Raw genomic sequence first — 22,801 nt, 5'->3', positions numbered from 1 at the left:
GAGAGAGAGAGAGAGAGAGAGAGAGAGAGAGAGAGAGAGAGAGAGAGAGAGAGAGAGAGAGAGAGAGAGAGAGAGGATAACAAACTGGTAATGTAATGGTTAAATCTAGAATGCCAGTGTGCCATTTTTTGTAGGTCTGAGAAAATAATTCAGTTGCTATGGCTGTGACAGAGATCAAATTTATCCTTCACTTTACACACTAGAGATCAGGAAATATATTGGATCTGAAAATGAGAAACAGTGGTCTAGCAAGGGGGGATATAATCAGCTGTAATTTCCTGGTTCAATGAAATATTGACAATCTATACTGCTAATAAATCTCAAGAGACCATCACAAATGATGATACTAGATATCATTTACATAACTGGCAGCAGCTTCAAAGACAATGTTTAATTTTTTATGCTCATGTTACAGGAATAATCCTTTAAACTAGTATTAATAATTGTTATGTCATTACTTTGACACAGATGATAATACATGAGTATTTTTCCCCATTTTTATAGTCTTTTTGTGATCTGCCTTCATTTCACCATCAATGTTAATGCTTATCGTTCACACATGGTTTGTCCCTCGCTTCTCTGCTCTTTGTAAGCCTCACCTTCCATCGTCTAATCCAACGCAAATGATGTTGCCATTCCCTGAGGGACTCCTGTGGGCCCCGCCTTCTCCATCCTCAGCTGGACAAGGCTCTGGCACATATTCCAAACAATGGATAGGAGAGTCCACCTGCAGGCTCTTCACAGCTCGCGGAATCTGTCTATTGAGGGAGAATATCTCTAGCTGGCCCTGAGGACCATCTCCTCCACCAGCCACCTGTTGGTAGAACAAAACTTGGTTTCATTATGTCAACAGTAAATGTAGACTTGGATCAATGGATTGATGTGTCACACAATAACTACTAAACCACACCCTATTAAAGAAGAGGTAGAACAATGTGGAGGTAGCAGACACACAAGCCTGAGAAGCACTATTTTATCCAAACTGTGACAGCCAAAGGTAACTACTTCTTCAGCCCAACATTTTTTTTTTACCTGCAAGCAATTTAGATTCCAGCAAAGTTATTATCAAATATCCTTTCAACCCTCGTTTTTTGTGTTCCTCTCTCACTTTTTGGAATATCGCGGAGAATCCTCAAGTCACATTCAGTAATGGATTCACAATGCCATCTCTGGAACATCAAAAAATTCTTATACCTGTAAGATCTTTTCATCAACAAAGAACAGTAGGACTTTAAGACGTCTTTGAAAGGCTCCTCATTACTTGACAGGAAAGGTTTTCTACAAGATAGTGAGTGATCTGTTGCTGAATTTCATGGATGATAAAACGACAAAATCATTTCAAATGAAAGAACTGACATTTGAAATGACTGCACATACAAGGTCAGTGTCTACACTAAAAGATCTTGTGCACGACATCAGGGAATGTTCAAAGAATAAAGTGTACAAATAGGGGATATTGAGCACCTAACTACCCTGCAAGCTGTCAGGAGCTCAATTTTGTGTGAACTTCCAGCAATCAACATGCTGTGTGCTATAGTCATCTATCCGTGTTTAAGGGGAGTTTAAACCAATCCAAAGCCCCCTTCCAAGCAAGAAAGCTACACTAAGACAGCATCAGAAAAGATCTGGAAACCATGACAAGCTTCTCTGGGGATCCACAGCCCACAGTAGTAAGGCTGAGTGCCTGCCTGAATAGAGGCCTGATTTTTCTATGTACCAAATTTATATTGGCCTTGTGTCAAGACCGTCAATGCTAATGCAGTGAAAAGAGAGACAACAAGAGCCTGTGAACCTGTCTCCGATGTTATTTCAATTAGGCCAGAGTTGCTTCCATTCCCAAATATTAAAATGTTTTTTTTTTTTATATGATTCCATTCATTACTTATGTGTGAGGACTAGAAGGATATTCAGCTGAGCTGCTGTGTCCTTCCTGGGGGGGGGGGGGGGGGAGGACTTACTAGACACTGAAGATTTATTCTCTGTGTGAATCACAGTCTGTGAATGTGACATGGGCTAAATATAGTCTTTAGCTCTTCCCTTCCATGCTAACCCCTTATTTGCATGCAATCATTTGTTTGATTTGTATCAGCATGCAGGATCTGGACGGGAACGATCCCGTGGGCTCTGGAAAGCGAGCCAGAACAAATAACGGTCTGTTGCACAAGGACAAAAGAAGATAGGGGAGACTTATCTTGCAGCAAGGCGCCCCCAAAAAACACTGCTTCGAGTGATTCTGTAACTACAGCCAGAGGCAAGGCCCCCAGTGGCAGATCGTTAATGTGGGGCGCTGGGCCGCCACCTCCCTCCAAATATCTTGAGAGAAAAGTCTATTTAAACATATTAAATATAAATTAATTAGATAATGTGAAATAATTATGTAATAAAAAATTGTACTTGTACAATGCACCTGATAGTCTGTCAGTGACTGTCAGCATTTATTGGTTCCAAATTATGTTTGGTTAATTTTTATGTGAATACATATACTTCCTGGGTGAAGGGTGCTGGCCAAATGAGAGTGCATGTAAGTCCTTCAACTTTTGGGAAGCAGGTGACCTGAAGCTGCTCTGTAATTGGTTGCATCAGATTTTCCACAGGGCGCAATCTCACTTTTACTGGCAGCAAATTGGTATTGTTTTTATGTTGGGTTTTTTTGTGTTTCTTTTTATCTAATGTGATTGGACAATTCTTGACGCTGTCTTTCATGTTCACACCCACCATTAATATAACTACGGATGTATAACTTGTCACTCCTGCTCGTTTGCTAGCTCAACTGTACTTTCAGGAGATGACAACTTCAAGTGGAACCGCAGAAATCAAAGAATATTTGGTTACTTTCTTATAAAAACACTCTTTCACAAGGTGTTCCCTGGAACAAAAACAAAGAGGATAAAGGAGCTTGGACCGGACCGACTCGATTTACAAACTCAGTTGCAGGCAAGTGATGGAGGACGAGCTTACACCCAGGGCTTCTCCCGCTCTTGTTATTACAAACGGAGTTGGCTAGCTGGAATTGGTGTAAGTAATGTCTTTTATTGCTTTCCTTGTTTGCTATTTCATAGTGTCGGCAGTGAATCGTTGTGGACAATGACGGGGGTACAAGATCTAAAACAGCTTTCTGAAAAAAGCACAATGCACAAAAGTAACTACAGCCATCTAGAGAATAGCATGAAGCTAAAACATTTTTTGGCAGGCTTAGCATTGCTGAACATTGGCCATACTGTCAATGGAAAAGACATGGACGCTAAGATGACTGACTTACTGACTCATTGAGAAATTTGCAGGTCAGAAGGAAAGGAGGGAACATTTCAAGTTCAAGTCGTGCTACTGGCCAGTGTATAGACAACATTACAGTGTGTTGTGTTGTTTTTAGTTTAGTTTTTTTTTTTTTTGCCGAGCTATGAAGCGCTGCTTCAGTTTGTTTGTTCGCCCAAAAGTATGCCCCCCCCCAAATTTTATCACTAGCCACCACTGGAGGCCCCCAGAAATTTACACATTAACAAGTTCATCAAATCCTTCCTCCCTTCACTACCCCCTCCACCGCTGTAGCCCCTACCTCCACCTCCCCCTGCACACTTTCTTCTTCTTTTCTTTCCAATTCTCCCAGCTATCCAGTGAAATTACTGTGCCCTGACGAAGTCATCACTACTTATTTAGAGGAATAGATATCTGGAGATGTGCCCTGGATGGATTCCTCTTTTCTGCCAGGGAGAAGCAAAAACTTCCCCAACAATAAATGCTTTGGCAGCATTAATTAGATGCGCCTGGGCCAAGGGAAGGTGTGTAGTACAAAAGGCATGGTAGCAGGACTCCACTCAATCGTATTTGCCACATTGAGGAGCTGAAACTACAGGTTAACAGAGCGTTGATTTATTCTGAAACAAGGACATTTTCTCCTCCACTGACAATTGTCACTTGACGTAGACCTCTCGATATCTGTATAGCAAAGATGTGCGACAGCATGATGGAGTTAATGGACACTATAAATATGTGAAATAGGGAAAATGAGATAAGGAAGGTGAAGGCAACCCGGGAAACATTAAATCAGAGTATCAGAGCTGATTACAAACAATGTCATTACTCTGATCAAAGCCCATAGAAATCCCCGTAACCTATCTCACTTCAACATGATTAGTGTCATTCCTCATTTGACAAGCCTGCCAGAGGTAGAACCAACTGGAGGTGGGAGCACTCAGCCACTTGTTTATCATTTCTGTTTCCATAGGCCCTCAGTATTGTCTTTTTAGTGCTTCTCTTTATTTTTGTGCTCTAGTAGTGTTGAAGCTGTGCTACTTTTTCCTCAAAAATAAAACCAAGAGTGATGAATAGTTAAAAGTTGATGAAAATAAAAAAAGTTGGACGTTGACCGATGAGGAGCTGTTTCACGTCTTTGCATGGCTTGCTCTTAGAATATTTAACTGAGCATGTAATCATTGCTGAATAAATTCCCAACATTATTCCTAATCGATCCTCCCAAAAAAAAAAAAGTTTATCTACCCTTTTAAGTGAGAGGGTTCCTTAACCAGTACCATGACAAGCAGTGGGACTTGATTCATCCGAATTATTTTTGTTATATGAAAGACTGAACTCCTAAAATTATTGAAATGCATAATCAAAGTTAAGTGTTAAATGAGCATGCGATTGAATATAAATATGAAGCTTTTCACCCAGCAGAATGTTTTTCTTTTTTACTGTTCGATATCAATGAATAGTCAACTTCCATCCTCATATAAATAAAATAAATGAGGAAAATAAGTAATTGCAAAAGATGACCATGAAAAGAATATCATCATCATCAACTTGTTGTAGAATACCTCTAACAAATAAGTGTATGGCACAAGTATCAGCTGCAGCTAAATTGGGTCATTGTTCAAGAGCTCAAATAAATCTAAGGAAGATTTAAACTCTACTTTTTCTCTCACTATAGCCCTCATATTTTTCTCACTATATATAACCCTCGTGTTTATCATGGCTAGCAAGGCACATACCACTGCAGCAGTACGAGCACAGTCCAGTATTTTTCTAAGAAATGGTGTGGGGATACAGGGTCATACTCATCTGTGATGGTTTGTCCTCAGAGAGGACTTCGACCAGGCTCTTACATCCTCTGATATCATTATGCTAGCAAGTGCCAGATGTATTGTATCTCATGTGCCCCATCAGAGTTAGGCTCCAGTACCTTTTTTAGAATTGTTCCAAAAACAAACCAAAGGAGGAAAACAATTATCTCCAAGCAGAACTCGCCTCTGTCCTGGAGGGCTCCCATTTGATTTAGCCACCTTCCTCGGGTCTAAAGAGGATTACCTGATAAATTGTCCTCCTTCTTAAAAAAGGGAAGGAAGAATAGAAATAAAACTTAAAGATTAACAGATTTTCTGACTCATTTTCTCCCAATAAAAATGCACCTCTTTCTAAATCCAGCTAAATTACCACTAGTCCAGGGATTGTGATACACCACTTTTCTGGCACAATTCGCCCCACTCATCACAACAAATGTGTAGTTGTTACCTTCCCTTACTCTTTTTCTACTATATCAACTCACAGTTTCCTAGCAACATATGCTACAAGGAAAAAGGTGTGTGTCCTATATAGCCTTTAGGCATGTTTATTTTTTCTTCTTTTTTATGAATGAGTGTAGAATATATGCAGGACAAAAGCAATAAAATAGGGTAATCTTATCAAATGCTCAAATTTGAAATTGAAGTAAAAAAAACCCCATTATTTTCTTCTGTACTTTTGTTTGTAGTTAAGTGAATTAATTTGGGAGTGCCTATGTCCATATGTGTATATGTGTGGATGCATATTGTCTTAACGTGTGTGTGTGTGTGTGTGTGTGTGTGTGTGTGTGTGTGTGTGTGTGTGTGTGTGTGTGTGTGTGTGTGTGTGTCATTGTGAGTTTAAGCAACACATTACTCACCCAGAGGTAGCCTTGAGGTAACGAGGTACTTGCTGCAGAGAAACCCAACAAAGTACATTGAACCGGATTGTGCAGGGCAGCTGCCAGCTACAAGAGAGAATATGAAGGATGGTTGATCATGTGTACAAAAAAAAAAAGAGAGATTCAACTTTAATCATGACTCAGAATTAATCATGTTCCACATTTGTTGTGGTCCCAAGAATGTTTCCAAGTGAACAACAAACATGCATTGAAATGCGATCCTTGACTTTTTTTCCTGTGGCAAATAAGGGAATCCCTTTGCCTTCTACCTGGCTGCCTGCTTCCTTATGACAGCTGTGTAATTTGGATTCAATCTAAATGTTGCTTTATTTTTATTTTAGCCTGCCCCACATTCGATGAAAATCTGGTTTTATGTTTCCCTGTGTGGTCTATTTTGTTTCCCTACAACAAAACACATCTGCCAAAAGAATACAATACAAAAAGAAAAAAAAAGTTTAGAAATTGAATTATAAAAAGATGCCAGCAGTCATCAAGAAGTATGGCTATTGGATTTATATGGTCCACGGGGTCTATGACAAAAGTAAGTATATCTGAAATAAGATTTTCCTGTTTTTACTTCACACATCTAGCGTTGGTATGCTGTTGTGTTTTGTTTGACATCCATCTGTTTGCGCCATTTCCATTTGAATCATATGATTTTTATTTAGGTTCTTTATGTTTCAGTTTTTTGGTTACAATTTATTTGTTGTTGCAACAATCCAGTTTTCCCTGAGGACTTAAATGAGATTTAAATAATGATTTCAATGTATTTTTATAATTTCTATAATTCCTATTTATAATTTTTTGTTTAATAATTAGATCTTTTTTAAGCTGCAATCTGCAACATTTTTTTGCCAAATTATCCATCTGACAAGTGATGCTGATGCGGAGTTTATGCTGGAGAGACAATCAATACTATTGTAGTTGTAGAAAAATATCCCAATACAGTTTGATATAGGAGGCAGAGAGAAATGGACCTATTACAACTGATTTACTTGGACCACAAATGAGGTGTAAAAAAAAATACAAAAAAATACAAAAAATACAAAATCTCAGCTAGCAATTACATAAAAAAAGACGTCAGCATGAAAAAAATATGAATACAAAAATCCTACCTGAGTTAAAATTCCATCCAAATAAAAAAAGATTGTGTAACCTAATTTTTCAACTTTTCCATGACCTCAACATCTCTAGGACATTTGATCCAACTTCTAATTTTCCATATTTTTCCATGCCTGGAAAACTGCACCATATCAATGTATAAAAATTGATTTAGCTTGTGAGATTGCAAGCTTGGTCAAAACAATTTTGGCACCATGATAATTTCAAGCCTAAGAATGCTTGCAACCCCTTCCAACAATCCAACAGGGATAAGTGCTCTTTATACGTGACATTTACTTTTGGAAATGAAATTGGTCAGACCTGGGAGCACACACTGGTCTAAGAGATTGAAGTCATGATCATAGGCAGATGGGCCACTATTTATTGACCAAAAAAGGCCAATATTTGACTAGAGAGGAATGGAATATGTGTAAAGTGACATGGAGTTGATTGTCTGGATCTGAATGATAGAAGCCGGACATTTTCAATTTGGTGTTAGAAACAGGTTCATTGCCTTGGTAGCCTTCTGGTAGTGTTGCTGGACACTAGAACTGTGGCTTGAATTGGCCTTTAGCTGGTAGTGTATGAAGCGCCCTGTGGCGAGACCTGTTTTCTGGACTGCCACGCTGGCTGTGAAGGGCCGATTACTGTTGTAGTTTGTAACTGCTGAGGGCTGGCCGTATAGCCGATGGACCATCTAATTGCTTGTTGTTGGGCTGGGGGTGGGGGTGAGAAGGGTCAGCAATGAATGCAACATGACTTTAACTGTCGTCCTCCAAGACGGCAAACATCAATCACATGTAATTTATAGCCTCCCCTTGCCAGGGTCCTCCCACTTTCTCCCTCGCAGGGTGTTGTTTGTACACACAAAATGTAAAAAGAAAAAAAAAAGGAAGAAAGCTGGCCAGATGACTCTTCTACCCATCTGCCCAGGCAGTCTCTCTCTCCACTCCCTGCTCTTGTCTCTCGCCATCTATTTAAATTCATCACATAGACCCATGGTCTCCATCAATCTCTCACTCCCATTTTTTTATTTCTTGTGTATTTTTTCTCCTTTTTCCCTATTTACCATGGCTCATCCTTTCTAAAGAGCAGCTGTATTTATTCATTCATTTACTCATTTAGTTATTCATTTATATATGTAAAAAAAAAAGGTAATTATGTGGCAGCTGTATGAGGTGCCGGTAAGGAGGCCCTGTGGTCAGAGGCATGAAACTGGCTGAGGAACCAGAGGGACCCTGGGGACAGGGGCCCATGCCAATAGTGCAGAAACATTCTTATCAGCCACCTGAGGCCGCTGAGCGTCGATGGCCAATCTTCAACAGCAAAGATTGCCTTGTCTGTTAGCACTCTCCAGAGTAAGCCTAAAGGCCTCATCCACACCATAAAAACGATCCCACTGCATCTCTGTGCAATGCTTGAGGACAGAAATGTACACCCTGATCATTCCTGTAAAAGCTGATGTTTGAATGAAGATTTTTCCATGACAAATAGATATCCATCCATCCACTGAAAAAGTTGATTCCCACACTCAAAACAATTTATGTCAAGCAAGGCAAATGTCTTGTTCATCTTTTTCAGTGTTTTAGCCATCTGTTAGCAACTTATATGGTTTACTTGGCAATACCCTGCAAACTCTAAAATAAAAAAAACTTGCAATAGTGGAGTTGAGTTTAAATTTTTACATTTACTGAATTGAACTGCTCTAATATTATGGAAGGACATTTCTTTTCTCCCCCCTTTTTCTCCCCAATTGTACCCGGCCAATTACCCCACTCTTCTGAGCCATGCTGGTTGCTGCTCAACTCCCTCTGCCAATCCGGGGGAGGGCTGCAGACTACCACATGCCTCCTCCGATACATGTGGAGTTGCCAGCTGCTTTTCACCTGACTGTGAGGAGTTTTGCCAGGGGGACGTAGCATGTGGAAGGATCATGCTATTCCCCCCATTCCCCCCCCCCCCGAATAGGGGCCCCTACCGACCAGAGGAGGCATTAGTGCAGCAACCACAACACATACCCACATCCGGCTTCCCACCTGCAGAAATGGCCAATTGTGTCTTTAGAGACGCTCCGATCAAGCCGGAGGTAACACGGGAATGAAATATTTTAAAACATTACATGAACTAGCAGGTTGTATGTGGGTGCTTTATGGAGCTTGTAGTATGTGAAGCCCAATGGCAATGGCACTCCTACTGCAGTGCCAATGATCAGTAACCACTGCTCCATACACTGAAGCTCTTTAAACTGCCAATGGAAAAGGACAGTGTGAGTATAATATCATAAAGACTAAAAACATTTCCCTCCTTGAATGCGCAAATTATATTAACAAGCACAAAGTAAATGTAGGCAGGAATACAAAAAAATAAATGTATGTGATGTTTCAGCAATCAAGTGGCTATCCTAATGCTAATAAGGTATTAGTGAGTGACTGTTTAAGAATCAATGTGATATAGGGCTCCCTTAAATCAATAGTTTCTTTCTAAAGCACTAAAAATGTGTGTGTGTGTGTGTGTGTGTGTGTGTGTGTGTGTGTGTGTGTGTGTGTGTGTGTGTTTTGTCTCTCAATGAGTGTATCTTGTGTACTTGTGACACTGTCTTATGTGGGTACGTGGCTGCCTATGCATGTGTGTGCAAATCTTCTACTTGCGTGTGTGTGTGTGCATGTGTGCGTGCGTGCGTGTGTGTGTGTGTGTGTGTGTGTGTGTGTGTGCACTAACTCCCAGGTGGGGAGGCAGAGGCAGAGTTGAGAGAAACAGGTGAGTTTGCGAGGAAGGGCTTGATTGAGGGCCCCGGGAGTTTGTGAGGTGGAAGTGGGAAGAGAATGGGCAGGTGAACTAATTAAAGTGAGATTTGTTGACGAGATGAGAGGGTGGTCTCCCAGCTGCTGGTTACCAATGACCCAATAGCTGGCAGAGGTTGCACCCTCCCTGTTACCCCGTGGGGGCACCGGCACATATGCTGGCTCCAGGTGGCAATAGTTGTTAAAGTAAGATTGCCCATAACCGCTCAACAAGATGAATGCACAAGGTGTATAATTACACCAATTCCTACAGGTTGCCACGGACAGGGTCATCCACCGTGACTTTCTCTGAGTATTTGTTTTCTCTCTGCATCAATACTACCTCAGCACTTGGTTCTGTATGCCAGTGGATTGGCTGGTGGATAGAGGAAGCCTCTGTTACTGTCTGTGGTTCTTAATGACAAAGTATGGTTTAATTATTAATACCGTTAGCTTAGATTGTCAGCCTGGTGTCCCCTAGGTAAGGATGTCTTCCCCATATCCAATTAATACTGCTTTACTTCCCAAGGCTATTCAGGTAGAGTGTTGATCCTGATAGTGATATTCCTCAGTAATGCACCATGAAATCCATGCTGCACTGTGTTGGAATTCACCACGCTTCAGATGTGTGACGACGGCTGTGTTTCTACAGGGGTTTACACATCAGATTCTCCAGAGGCCCATAATGTTATCACTACCAGATACACTGCAGCCTGCTTTGCATTATTTCTCTCCATCCATGCTTTTGTAAAAGATTCTCTTTATTGGAAAGTGTTCTCTATGGCCACTTATGAAATACCTTATTGAGTAAAATTCCTGAGAAAACGTTTCTGGACAAGACCAAAAGGGGAAAAAAATTAGAGCTTTCACATATAAACTATACAGCCCACTAAAAATGAAATAATAAACACCAGCTCAATAAAATGGTGCGTAGCGAGAATTGGGTACTGCATATTAGATACAAGGGGGAAAAAAATGAAATAAAAAAACAGAAATCTCTACTTTCCAGTTCCATAGTAACAGTGCCTCTTTCCAATTCCACATACCAACAATCTTTTACACGCACTAACAACCACTAATAGAAAACTTCCACTGTTTATTAACTGATAATTGACTGGTACTGGCTCTCCCTCCCTGCCACAACCCTGCCGCCTAGGGCTACGAACAAGAAGGCCACACAGAGAGTTGCCAGTCAACCTGAAATTACTTACAGCCAGAGCACTGCTACAGGTAATGCACACTAAAGAAGCAGTGGTAAAATGAGAGTTTTTATAAAGTGGCTGTCCAAGTTATCATGACAGCAGCCCATGGTCAAGAAGTGCACGCCACCACATGCAAAACACAAATCATGGCTGAGTGTGTGTGTGTGTGTGTGTGTGTGTGTATATATTATATAAATCAGCAACATTTATTTGTCATTTCATTTCATGCACTTGCATACATGAAATGAAACGAAATATAATTTCCCCCAGCCCACAGCAGTGCAACACAAAGACAAAAATACATATCCATACTACAAGAACATTCATTCATTCATTCATCATCAGCCACTTCTCTGGGGTCAGGTCGTGGTGGCAGCAAGCTATGTAGGGCACTCCAGATGTCCCCTCCCTCGCAACACCCTCCAGCTCCTCCTGGGTGATCCCAAGGCGTTCCCAGGCCAGATTGGACATGTAGTCCCTCGAGGGAGGTCTGGGTCTCCTCCCAGTTGGCCATGCCTGGTAAACCTCCAAAGGAAGGCGCCCAGGAGGCATCCTAATCAGATGCCCGAACCATCTCAATTGGCTCCTTTCGATGCGAAGGAGCAGCAGCTCTACTCCAAGCACCCTCTGGATGTCTGAGCTCCTCACCCTATCTCTAAGGCTGAGCCCAGACACTCTATGGAGTAAACTCATTTCAGCCACTTGTATCCGCAATCTCACCTTTTCGGTCACTACTCAAAGCTCATGATCATAGGTGAGGGTTGGGACGAAGATTGACCGGTAAATTGAGAGCTTTGCCTTCCGGCTCAGCTCCTTCTTCGCCACAACGCTCCGGTACAACGTCCGCATTACTGTTGATGCTGCACCAATCCGTCTGTGAATCTCCTGCTCCATCTTACCCTCACTCGTGAACAAGACCCCGAGATACTTGAACTCCTTCACTTGAGGCAACAACTCATCCTCAACCTAGAGGGAGCAATCCACCATTTTCCGGAAGAGAACAATGGCCTCAGACTTGGAGGTGCTGACTCTCATCCCGGCCATTTCATCCTCAGCTGCAAACTATCCCAGTGTGCACTGGAGGTCGCATTCTGATGAAGCCAACAAAACCAAATCATCTGTGAAGAGCAGAGATGCAATTCTGAGGTTCCCAAAATGGACACACTCCTCACCTGGGCTGCGCCTTGAGAGCCTGTCCATGAATATCACAAACAGAAGTGGAGACAAGGGACAACCTTGGCGGAGTCCAACACCCACCGAAAACGTGTTTGGCTTTGTGCCAAGAATGCGGACACGGCTCTCACTTTGGTTATACAAGGACCGGATGGCTTGTAGCAACTGCCCCGGGGTACACATTCGTAAGCCTTCTCCAAGTCCACAAAACACATGTAGACTGGCTGGTCAAATGCCCATGCCCCCCTCAGCACTTCCAGAAGGATAAAGAGTTGGTCCATTGTTCCACGGCCAGGTCGGAATCCACATTGTTCCTCCTGGATCCTAGGTTCGACAATCGGTTGGAGCATCCTTTCGAGCACCCTAGAGTAGACTTTCCCAGTGAGGCTGAGCAATGTGATGCCCTGATAATTGGAGCACACCCTCCGGTCCTCCTTTTTGAATATAGGAACCACCACCCCAGTCTGCCACTCCACAGGTACTGTCCCCAACCTCCACGTGACACTGAAGAGGCGTGTCAACCAAGACAGACCAACAATGTCCCAAGCCTTCAGGATCTCAGGGCGAAACTCATCCACACCCAGCGTCTTGCCACCGAGGAGCTTTTTAACTACCTCAGAGACCTCTGCCAGGGATATGGGTGGGGCTTCCTCTGAGTCTTCAGACGCTACCTCCTCCACTGAGGACATGTTAGGGGAGGATGAGAGTCAGCACCTCAAAGTGTTCTTTCCACTGCTCAACAACATCCCCAGTCAGGGTCAACAGTTCCCCTCCCCGGCTGAACACAGCCTGAGTCAAGCCCTGCTTCCCCTTCCTGAGTCACTGGATGGTTTGCCAGAACTTCCTTGAGGCCAACCGAAAGTCCTCCTCCATAGCCTCACCGAACTACTCCCACACCCGAGTTTTTGCTTTCGTGACCACTGAAGCGGCAGCCCTTCTGGCCTCCCGGTACCTGTCTGCTGCTCCAAGACCCCTGGGCCAACCAAATCCAAAAGGCCTCCTTCTTCAGCCTGATGGCGTCCCTCACCACCAGTGTCCACCAGCAGGTTCTTAGGTTGCCGCATCGACAGGCACCGATGACCTTATGCCCACAGCTCCTGCCTGCCGCATCTACAATAGAGGCTTTGAACATGGCCCACTCAGACTCCATGTCCCCAGCCTCTCTCGGGATACACGAGAACTTCTTCTGGAGGTGGGAGTTGAACACCTCACATACAGGGGCCTCCGCCAGATGTTCCCAGACCACCCTCACTACACGTTTGGGTTTGCCAGGTCTGTCCAGCAGCCTTCCCCGCCATCTGATCCAACTCACCACCAGGTGGTGATCAGTTGACAGCTCTGCTCCTCTCTTCACCCGAGTGTCCAAAACATATGGCCGCAGATCTGATGATACAACCACAAAGTCTATCATCAATCTTTGTCCTAAGGTGTTCTGGTACCAAGTTCACTTATGAACTACCTTATGTTCAAACATGGTGTTTGTTATTGCCAATCCATGACTCACACAGAAGTCCAATAACAAGGCACCGCTTAGGTTCAGATCGGGGAGGTCGTTCCTCCCAATCATGCCCCTCCAGGTTTCTTCATTGTTACCCACGTGAGCATTGAAGTCCCCCAGCAGAACAAGAGAATCCCGAGGTGAAACCCTATCCAGGACACCACCCAGAGACTCCAAGAAGGCCGGATACTCCAAATTGCTATTCAGTGCATAAGCACACACACACCAGTCAGAGCCTTTCCCCCAGTGGCTAGCAGTCGTATAGAGGCAACCCTCTCATTCCCCGGGAAGAACTCCAACACAGCGGTGCTCAACCGGGGACTTGTGAGTATCACCACACCTGCCTGGCGCCTGTCACCTTGGCCAACTCTGGAAAAGTAATGAGTCCAGCCCCTCTCCATGTGTTTGGTACCAGAGCCCATGCTATGTGTGGAGGTGAGCCCAACTATATCTAGTTGATACCGCTCCACCTCCCGCACCAGCTCAGGTTCCTTCACTGCCAGAGAGGTGACATTCCATGTCCTGAGGACCAATCTGTGATGCTGGAAGTTGGCACGCCCTGGTTCCCACCTTTGCCTGCCACCCGGCCTGCATTGCACCCTACCCCAATGCTCATCCCCGTGTGTGGTGGGTCCACAGGGTACTACAAGAACACATATATCCAAACTACTAAAGAATTACAAAAACACATGTATCCAACATATCCAAAAATAAAATAAATAAGTTCACTGTCCAAGAGCGCGAACGCCAGCCAGGATGACTGTCAGAACTGCCGGTCTGCATGGGCTAGCAGTTACCTTAGCCTGCCCTGCTTCCGTGTCCTGTCAGATTGCCCTTGGTACTTCCTCTTCAGACGCAGCTCCGGGCAGGGCCATGGTCCCACTGGACACAGTAGACCAAGCTCCCCAAGCCGACCCAAAGCCAGCTCTCCCAGCCAGACACCCTCAATAAACCTCCCCGCAGTCCACAAGACAACATCAAACCAACACAGTCAACACTATGTGAGGCTGCCACCAGACTGCCCTCGGTGTTATCGGAACTGACGGTCTGCATGGACTAGCAGTTAGCTTAGCCTGCCCCACTTCTGCGTCCTGTCAGACGGCGCTTCCTTTTTGGGCATAGCTCCAGGCAGGACTGTGGTCCCTGGGCCCACAGGATGCAGCAGACCAAGTTCTCCCAGTCGATCCAGCACCAGCTCTCCCAGCCATCAAATGCCCAGACATATACATATATATATAAAATCCAGTTAGTCACTATCCCTACTGTTGAGTGTTTCTTTTAACAAAGTTATATATATATATATATATATATGTATAATTTTATATGTATAGTTGAATATATAGTCAACTGTAAGCAGTATTTCTTTCTCTGACTTTCTGTGAGGTCCTCTTGTCAATCGACAGTGTGCAAACAATATGTGCTGTTTAAACAGTGATGCACCAATCTGAAAAGGACAAACGGAAGTACACTTGTCTTACTTGGTGATTCAGAGTGGTTCTGATTCAAATTTTGAAAGGTTTGTTAGAATAGAAAAAAAACTAGTTTAGTGCTGAAAAGGAGGATATTGTCATTTTAATTCTCATTTTGTTGTTTTCAGCAAACAATGCAATGCAGCAAATGAGTTTTAGTATTCTGCTTACGTGGGAGAATCACAATGGCTTAGCTCATAAGAATTCCATCAATTTAAGTGGAAGTTAGTTTACTTTGGCCAACCCCCTAAATACATATACTGTAGCAATGTCAGGAAATGCATATGTACATACCCTGAAACACAGACAGACACACATATGCACACATCACACCACAGCAGCAAAGGGACAGCAAATTGCACCTTGCTTATTAACCGTATTCCAAAATATCCTCTAATGAATCTAATAAAAAAGGACGGGTGTAACAAAGTTGAAACATGCTGCTCATGTTATGATTTCATGAGCTGCTAGGTATCTCCGGGTGATTTAAATTCCACCATCATCTACAAGCAGAGATCAAAGGGCCAACCACCTGCTGTGCTTGCACAACTGCATTATGGTCCGAATATTCAAAGTCATTTGAAGACAATAAGATTAAGCTCTCTGCAGTGGAGGACAAAACTGAGAACCAAATAAGTTAACTGTTGATGGCCTTAAGATGGGTTCTTCAGAGGTGGTCAAGACTTCAGGCCCACCATATGCTATCATCTTATTATTAAACCTAGCTGAAAACGTTTCCTTCAATTTAATAACTACTGCCTGTACAGTAACGATTCCCTGTCTCTCCCTTGGTTGTGCCACAGATCATATCAGCAATAAATAGAATGAAGCTGGAGAGCAGTTTTGCATACAATGCTCAGAGCAACAGCCTGACATTGCCAGGACATCACAAACCCACATGACTCGACTGAGATTTCCCCCCTTGTGTCCTCTACAGCTCCTAGCACAGTGATTGCAACATGCCCTGCTAATGTGATGCAAATTCTCCATGTTCCTACGCAAGTACACACACACACACACACACACACACACACACACACACACACACACACACACACACACACACACACACACACACACACACACAAGCCCATGTGGCCATGGCAATTCAAACGTGTGTGGATGAAAGCAATGGACTGTCCTGGCATTAAAGGTTCAAAGAAGGATCTCAGGCCAGGTTTTCTCCATGCAGTCAACCTCTCCCTCTATCCCCATCCCTTTGTCAGACACAAGAGACACCTGCATGAAGCAATACAAGTTTTGGCACAATCTCTGCCTACATTAAGGAGACAACCTGACACAACATAAAAAACAAAAAACAGGTGCTGCTGCCCACTGCTCCTATACAACAGGATGGGTTAAATGCAGAGAACAAATTTCATTGTAACCTGTACAATGACAAAAATCAAGTGGCTTTCTTGCTTTCTTACTTTCTTTCTTTCTGATAAAATATGGGTTCCTAGATGGCAACATTGGTACAAAGGTGGAAAAGCTGCATATAATCCTTTAGATCAGATGATAGGCAACTTGGAACAGAGGGGCCTTGCTTGCCCATTCAGCTGCATGGCCTGAAAAGACACAAATTGTAATAACAATTGTGATCTATAGATACTATCTATAGATCACAATTTTAATTTCCGTTTGTGTCTATGGCCTTGGTTGTTGTTAATCTGCTTGCATCCTCTTCAGTACTTAAGAGCCCACGTTTCAACCTTTGTATTTGATGTTCTTTTTTTTTTGTTGCTTTTTTTTGTCACAAGGATTTGACGAAGATTTGATATCGAGTTTAATAAAGTATTTTTCAAGATAAAACTGGCCAGTGAACATCAGGTCAAAAGTGTTGGCGGTAAATGCAAGTGCAAAATCAATACACACAAAACAGAACACAATGTTTATTGAGAGAAACGTTTCAACACTTATCTAAGTGACTTCTTCAGTCTCAACTGACTGCAGGTATCCCCACCCCTATAAACAATACAGTGGCATAACGATCGAAACTAACGATCGGTTTCATATGCAAATTAACTAGAACATTAACTAGAGTTACAATGACAATGTGTAACATTCACAGATGATTAGGGAATAGTTGCAATCACAGCATCATAAGATGTCGACAGATGGCCAAGAGGATGGCACAACACAGAAGAGCTAACACGTCAGGCCAGCACTCTGCAGTCTACACCCATCTACAGGCCAGTGGCCACTCTTTCAGGGATGAGGATGTACACATCCTTGATAAGGAGGAACGCTGGTTTGAAAGAGAGTCAAAGAGGCCATCTATGTTAAGAGGGAACGACCATCCCTGAACTGAGGGGGGTTTAAGAGTACATCTGTCACCATCATACAATGCAGTGATTGCAACTATTCCCCGATCCTCTGTGAATAGTACACATGGCCACTGAAACTCCAGTTATTGGTCATGGTAATTTGCACATGAAACCAATAGTTGGTTTCGGTCGATATGCCACTGTATTGTTTATAAGGGTGGGGATACCTGCAGTCAGTTGAGACTGAAGATGAGTGATGAAATGTTTCTCTCAATAAACGTGTCCAGATGAACTGAGTCACCTTTCTGTGAGAATAATCTGCTATACATGAAAATGTCAAACATGGGCATAAACTGACAAGTGGCAATACTTAAATTAGGCAAGTAAATCTCTCCTTGAAATTCTTGTACTGGTGAACAACTAGCTTTTAGGAGGGAAGTGCTCATGTCCAGTCTGGCAGTTGTCCATGTGCTGAAAACAAGTTGCAGGAAGAGCGACAGACTAATTAGTGGAGCAGAACATAGGAAGAGAACAAATCAGCTCAACCACATTACAGAGAGAAGGGCTAACAGAGAAGGCTCATTTGGTTTTCCTTTTGAATTGATGCAGTTTTTTTTTTGGTCCATCACAGTTCCAAATGTGGGTATAATTTCAACAAAGAGAGCATCACTGAATTAATACATTTAGCAGATCAGACTCTTTTTCATTCTGGTTGTAGCGTTTGTCCCTGCAGTGCTATTTTGACAAGTACAGAGTGAACAGAAACCAAGGGCCAGGGGAGGAAGACTCTTCTCTGAGGCATCGCTAGAGTACCCATGATTCACTGTAATTAGTATGTTAACTGTCACAGCAACAGATCAGCCCCTTTGCAGATGACCTAGCTGTCATGTGGAATGCCAGCCCCATGTGTATATACAGGCATCACACTGCCCTCTGTTGGCATGGAGAGTATCAAAGATAAAAAGCCATTGGATGGAAGCCAGGCAAATGTATAATGTGGATGCATCATCACAGCTGAGAGTAGAGCAAAGCATGTAACTGCTATGTAATTGCCATTTAAATTGTAATAAAGCAACCAAACATGCACAAATTAATCTCAGTCTCCTTGGAGCTCCATATCCAAGAAAAACAGACTCAGCGCTAACAAAGGGCGAGTGGCTCATGTATGCCTAATCCTTTTTTGTCCAACTCATCTACCGCAGCCCAAGTGCATCCTTATCAAAAGCACAGGTAATAACATTCTTGTCTATTTCCAACTTTTGATTACCCCACTGCAGAGGGGCAGTGAGTATGTTGGAGAAACAATATAAGGAATGCAAGAGAGGAGCCTTCTCACCATACTACCACCAACCTTTCAACTTCAGGCCATGCTTGAGCTCAGTCTACGTGAAGAGACCCAGATCCAAAAAAATGAAAAGTCTGACCTCTATGCACTCTTGGCACCTTAGCCACCATGTTGGAAACTGTCACAACTCCCTTAGAGTAGTTTCCAATGAATGCTAAGGTTTGACTTCTGCCCTAACCCTGTTGCAGGGGCCTTTTTTGATCTGGAATGTTAAACAGTCAGAACTTGTGCTGCTGTTAGTGCCCCCTGTGTTGTGACAGTGACAAGCGCGGCATGTCTGAAGTTGGGTTTTGCTGAGCCCAGCCTCAGTGACCAGAAGGCCAGGCTGAATCAGCTCCAACGACGGGTCGGCTGTGATCCAGCTATGCAAAAAAAATCATACTGACACTTTCTCCTGCATTCCCTTAATCCTCATGCCCAAAACCGTGCCTGCTTGCAACGGTTGAACTCAGAGCTAGAGCAATGGTGGCTTGTTTGTGTGAAGCAATCTGTGGCCATATTTACAAACTTTTCCAGGCCTAAGAATTGTTACTAAATGGTAAATTTTAGGAATGAACTTTCAGAATCAAAAGGTATTAGATAATATCGCTTTCCCTTAAAGTGGATCTAAAATATGCCAACTAGAAAACTGCAAATGAAAATAGAGAGGAGATAAGGACAGCAGTTTTATGAAGAGGAAAACTACTCATGCTGCATGATGTACACAATGGTCAGCTAAAGTACTGTGAATTTCTGAGCAAATGTCCTCATTTTGTGAGGTAATCCTAACTAAAAATGTTTGGAAATATTTGCCTTATAGTTTCTCATTAAGAACTGCTCTTTTGCAGAGGACATAGACGTGTTGATTTCCACTCATTTTAACATTAAGTGCATCTTATTCACAGATAAAAGTTCACAGTTTAATAATGTATCTACTACAGTGTCTAGTACATTTAATATTCATGTTCTGATTATAAGGATGCTGCTTAAAACCCGCTAGGCAGCCTCTTTAACTCATTGGCAGACTTAAAAAAAAAAGTCAATCTGCAAGCCAACATCGCTATAACACACTTTCTGCTGTTCTGGAAAGCCCTTAACTTAACTTTCCATGATGAAAAGAAACTGTTTTGCAATGACTGGTATTTGAAAAGAGATTTTGTTCACATGTCTTCTGTGGGTCATCTCTAGTGACCACATTGTTTAAATGTGTTTATGGGAATATTTCAAAAACAGCTGTACAGTGTATTAAGCAATCATTCTCAAATACATGTCTTGATGCATGCTCAATAATTCAGGTAAGAAAATCATCCTTCATCATCCATCCTTCCAGCGGACAAAGGCAGATGCACTGTTGTATTAAACCAGACAGACTATCATGAGAAAGTTATGACATTACTTAGCGACATAAATACTTATGAGCCCCTGAAACGAGATGCAGGCAGTGGTTACAAGAAAAAAAGTGATAGATTGTCTGAAGCTGTTAGAACAGGACAATGCTATTGACAGAATTGTGTATGACAGATTATACCCAGGGGAAGCTACACCTAGTCTGTATTGGTTACCTAAGATACAGATGTGCTATTACGGCATATTGTTAGTATGATTAACTCAGTGACCTATAGCATCTCTAAGTTTCTTGCATCTGTCCTTAACCCATTGGTAGGCAGTAATGAACATCACATTCAGAACACTATGGATTTTGTGGATAAGGTGAGGGACATCATTATGGAGAAGGATGAAACAATGGTCTTTTATGAATTTGTCTCTTCACATGCATTCCTGTTGATGAAGCATTGGAGGTAGTCCATATGAAATTACAAAACAACCCCACCCTTAGCAATAGGACCACCCTTCACACTGACCAAGTATGTCTGCTCCTGAAACTACGTCTTCAGTCTACGTACTTCACATACAGGGGGCAGCACTATAGGCAGAGGTATGGGTGTGCTATGGGTTCCCCAGTCTCACCTGTAGTGGCCAACTTGTATATGGAGGATCTGATGTCCTATCCAGTGACACCACCTAGCCATTGGCTCAGATTTGTGGATGACAACTGGGTTAAAATCAAGTCTCTGGATATACCACATTTCACTGACCACATTAACTCTGTGGACAACCACATCAAGTTCACCAGGGAGGATGTGAAAAATGAGAGATTAGCCTTCTTAGACTGTGAAATTGCAATTGGTGATGGGGGACATTTGATTGTTGATGTTTACCGTAAACCAACACATACTGATCAATACTTCAGGTTTTACTCTCATCATCCACTGGAGCACAACTAGGAGTCATCAGGACGCTGTACCACTGAGCTGACAACATCTTCACCGACACAGCGGCCGGGGAAGGGGAGCTATCCCACATTAAACAGGCCGTGATTAAGTCTGCTTATCCTAACTAGGCATTTGTCAAAGCCAGGAAGACACCCAAACAGTGCACCAGCCAATCAATGAGAAGGACAACAGCTGCCTAAGCGTAAACCAGTGGTGATTGCGTATGTGGCGTGAGTGTCGGAAAAGCTGAGATGCGTATTTTCCAAACACTGCGTCTGAGTTGCTTTCAAACTCCAAAACACGCTGCGCCAGAAATTGGTCCATCCCAAGGATCGGGTCCTCTGGCACAAACAGAAAAATATAGTGTATGCTGTTGAGTGTCAGGAGGACACTTGCCATGACTTGTACATTGGGGAAAATAAACAGACACTGGCCAAGAGAACGGCACAACACAGAAGAGCTGACGCGTCAGACCAGGACTCCAGTCTACACCCATCTACAGGCCAGTGGCCACTCCTTCAAGGATGAGGTTGTGCACACCCTTGATAGGGAGGAACGCTGGTTTGAACGGGGAGTCAAAGAGGTCATCTATGTAAAGAGGGAATGACCATCCCTGAACCGAGTGTGTGTGTGTATGTATGGGGGGGGGGGGGGCTAAGAGTACATATGTCGCCATTTTACAATGTTGTGATTACAAACATTCCCAAATCCCCTGCGAATTGTGCACATGGCCATTCAAACTCTAGTTAATGGTCACACCCATATTTGCATATGAAACTGGTCGCTGGTTTCAGTCGTTATACAACTGTATTATTTATAAGGGGTGAGGAGACCTGCAGTCAGTTTAGACTGAAGATGTCACTTAGATGAGTGATGAAATATATCTGTCAATAAATGTTGTATCCAGATGAACTGATTCAACCTTCTTTGATTCTCAAATACAGTTTGGAAGCAGGGAGAAATAACTAAATCTGACAATACAAATAGCCAGAGAAGAGCTATACAACAAGACACAGCTGACAAAATTAGGGATGATTCAAATTAATTTAGCAATGGAGACATAATTCCCATCCCTGGTCTTTAAGTGGGCTCTGAAATACATCTGTGGGTAAGTCAAGCTCTCTCAAAACAGTCACAGGAGCTTCTTTTTGCAACCCGCTGTTTGTGTTTTGGTGTTTGCCAGAAGGATATCACTGAAGAATAGAAGATGTGAGGAGGAGCAGGGGGGGTTGCTACGCCCCAGTGGATCTGTGTTGAAGAAGAGCTTTTAATCCATGCTGTAGCATCTGTTCTCCACAAATCAGAGAGGTGGCTGATATCTGCTTCTATGAAAAGAAAAGAATGACCTTCAAGTAGAACAGAGGAAGGATTGCATAAGGCATCAAGTTGATAACTTTACCGCCCCCCCCCCAAAAAAAGCATACACAAAAAAAAGAAAAAGGAAAACATGCCATGGGGTTGAGAATGAATTAAATCATCAGATAGGCATATCATCAGGAAAAGGGCACCTTATCCCTCACTATCCCTCTCCTTTTTGATCCATATTTCGTAGCACAACATCTCATCTGTGTTGCAGATGACGGCCATCATGTCGAGCCCCTTTCTTCAACCTGGCTGTAACAGGTTTGGATCCTTGCAGTTGTAAATCAGTGATTCACCAAACGTGCCTATAGATAGAGCCATCAACAAATCGCCCACCGCCAGTGATGTGGCTCAACAAGCTCATTTTCTGCACTCCCAGTCACTTTCATGAGGCCGACTCAACACACGCTCCTGCTC

General features: G+C 42.9%; 1 protein-coding gene across 1 annotated transcript in view; it reads right to left on the bottom strand.

Moving 5' to 3' along the window:
• Positions 1-22,801, bottom strand: part of arhgef10la (Rho guanine nucleotide exchange factor (GEF) 10-like a) — a 179,067-nt gene that overhangs the window by 25,786 nt on the left and 130,480 nt on the right. Inside the window, exons 21-22 of the mRNA XM_056273390.1 lie at positions 5,915-6,001; positions 600-814 (exon numbers count right to left, since the gene is read on the bottom strand). Of these exons, the coding sequence (XP_056129365.1) occupies positions 600-814; positions 5,915-6,001 (302 nt within the window). The remainder of the gene's footprint in view (positions 1-599; positions 815-5,914; positions 6,002-22,801) is intronic.

The sequence above is a fragment of the Lampris incognitus genome, chromosome 2 (genome assembly GCF_029633865.1).
Source record: "Lampris incognitus isolate fLamInc1 chromosome 2, fLamInc1.hap2, whole genome shotgun sequence".
NCBI classification, from domain to species: domain Eukaryota; kingdom Metazoa; phylum Chordata; class Actinopteri; order Lampriformes; family Lampridae; genus Lampris; species Lampris incognitus.
This window is presented reverse-complemented; position numbering and strand designations above follow the sequence as displayed.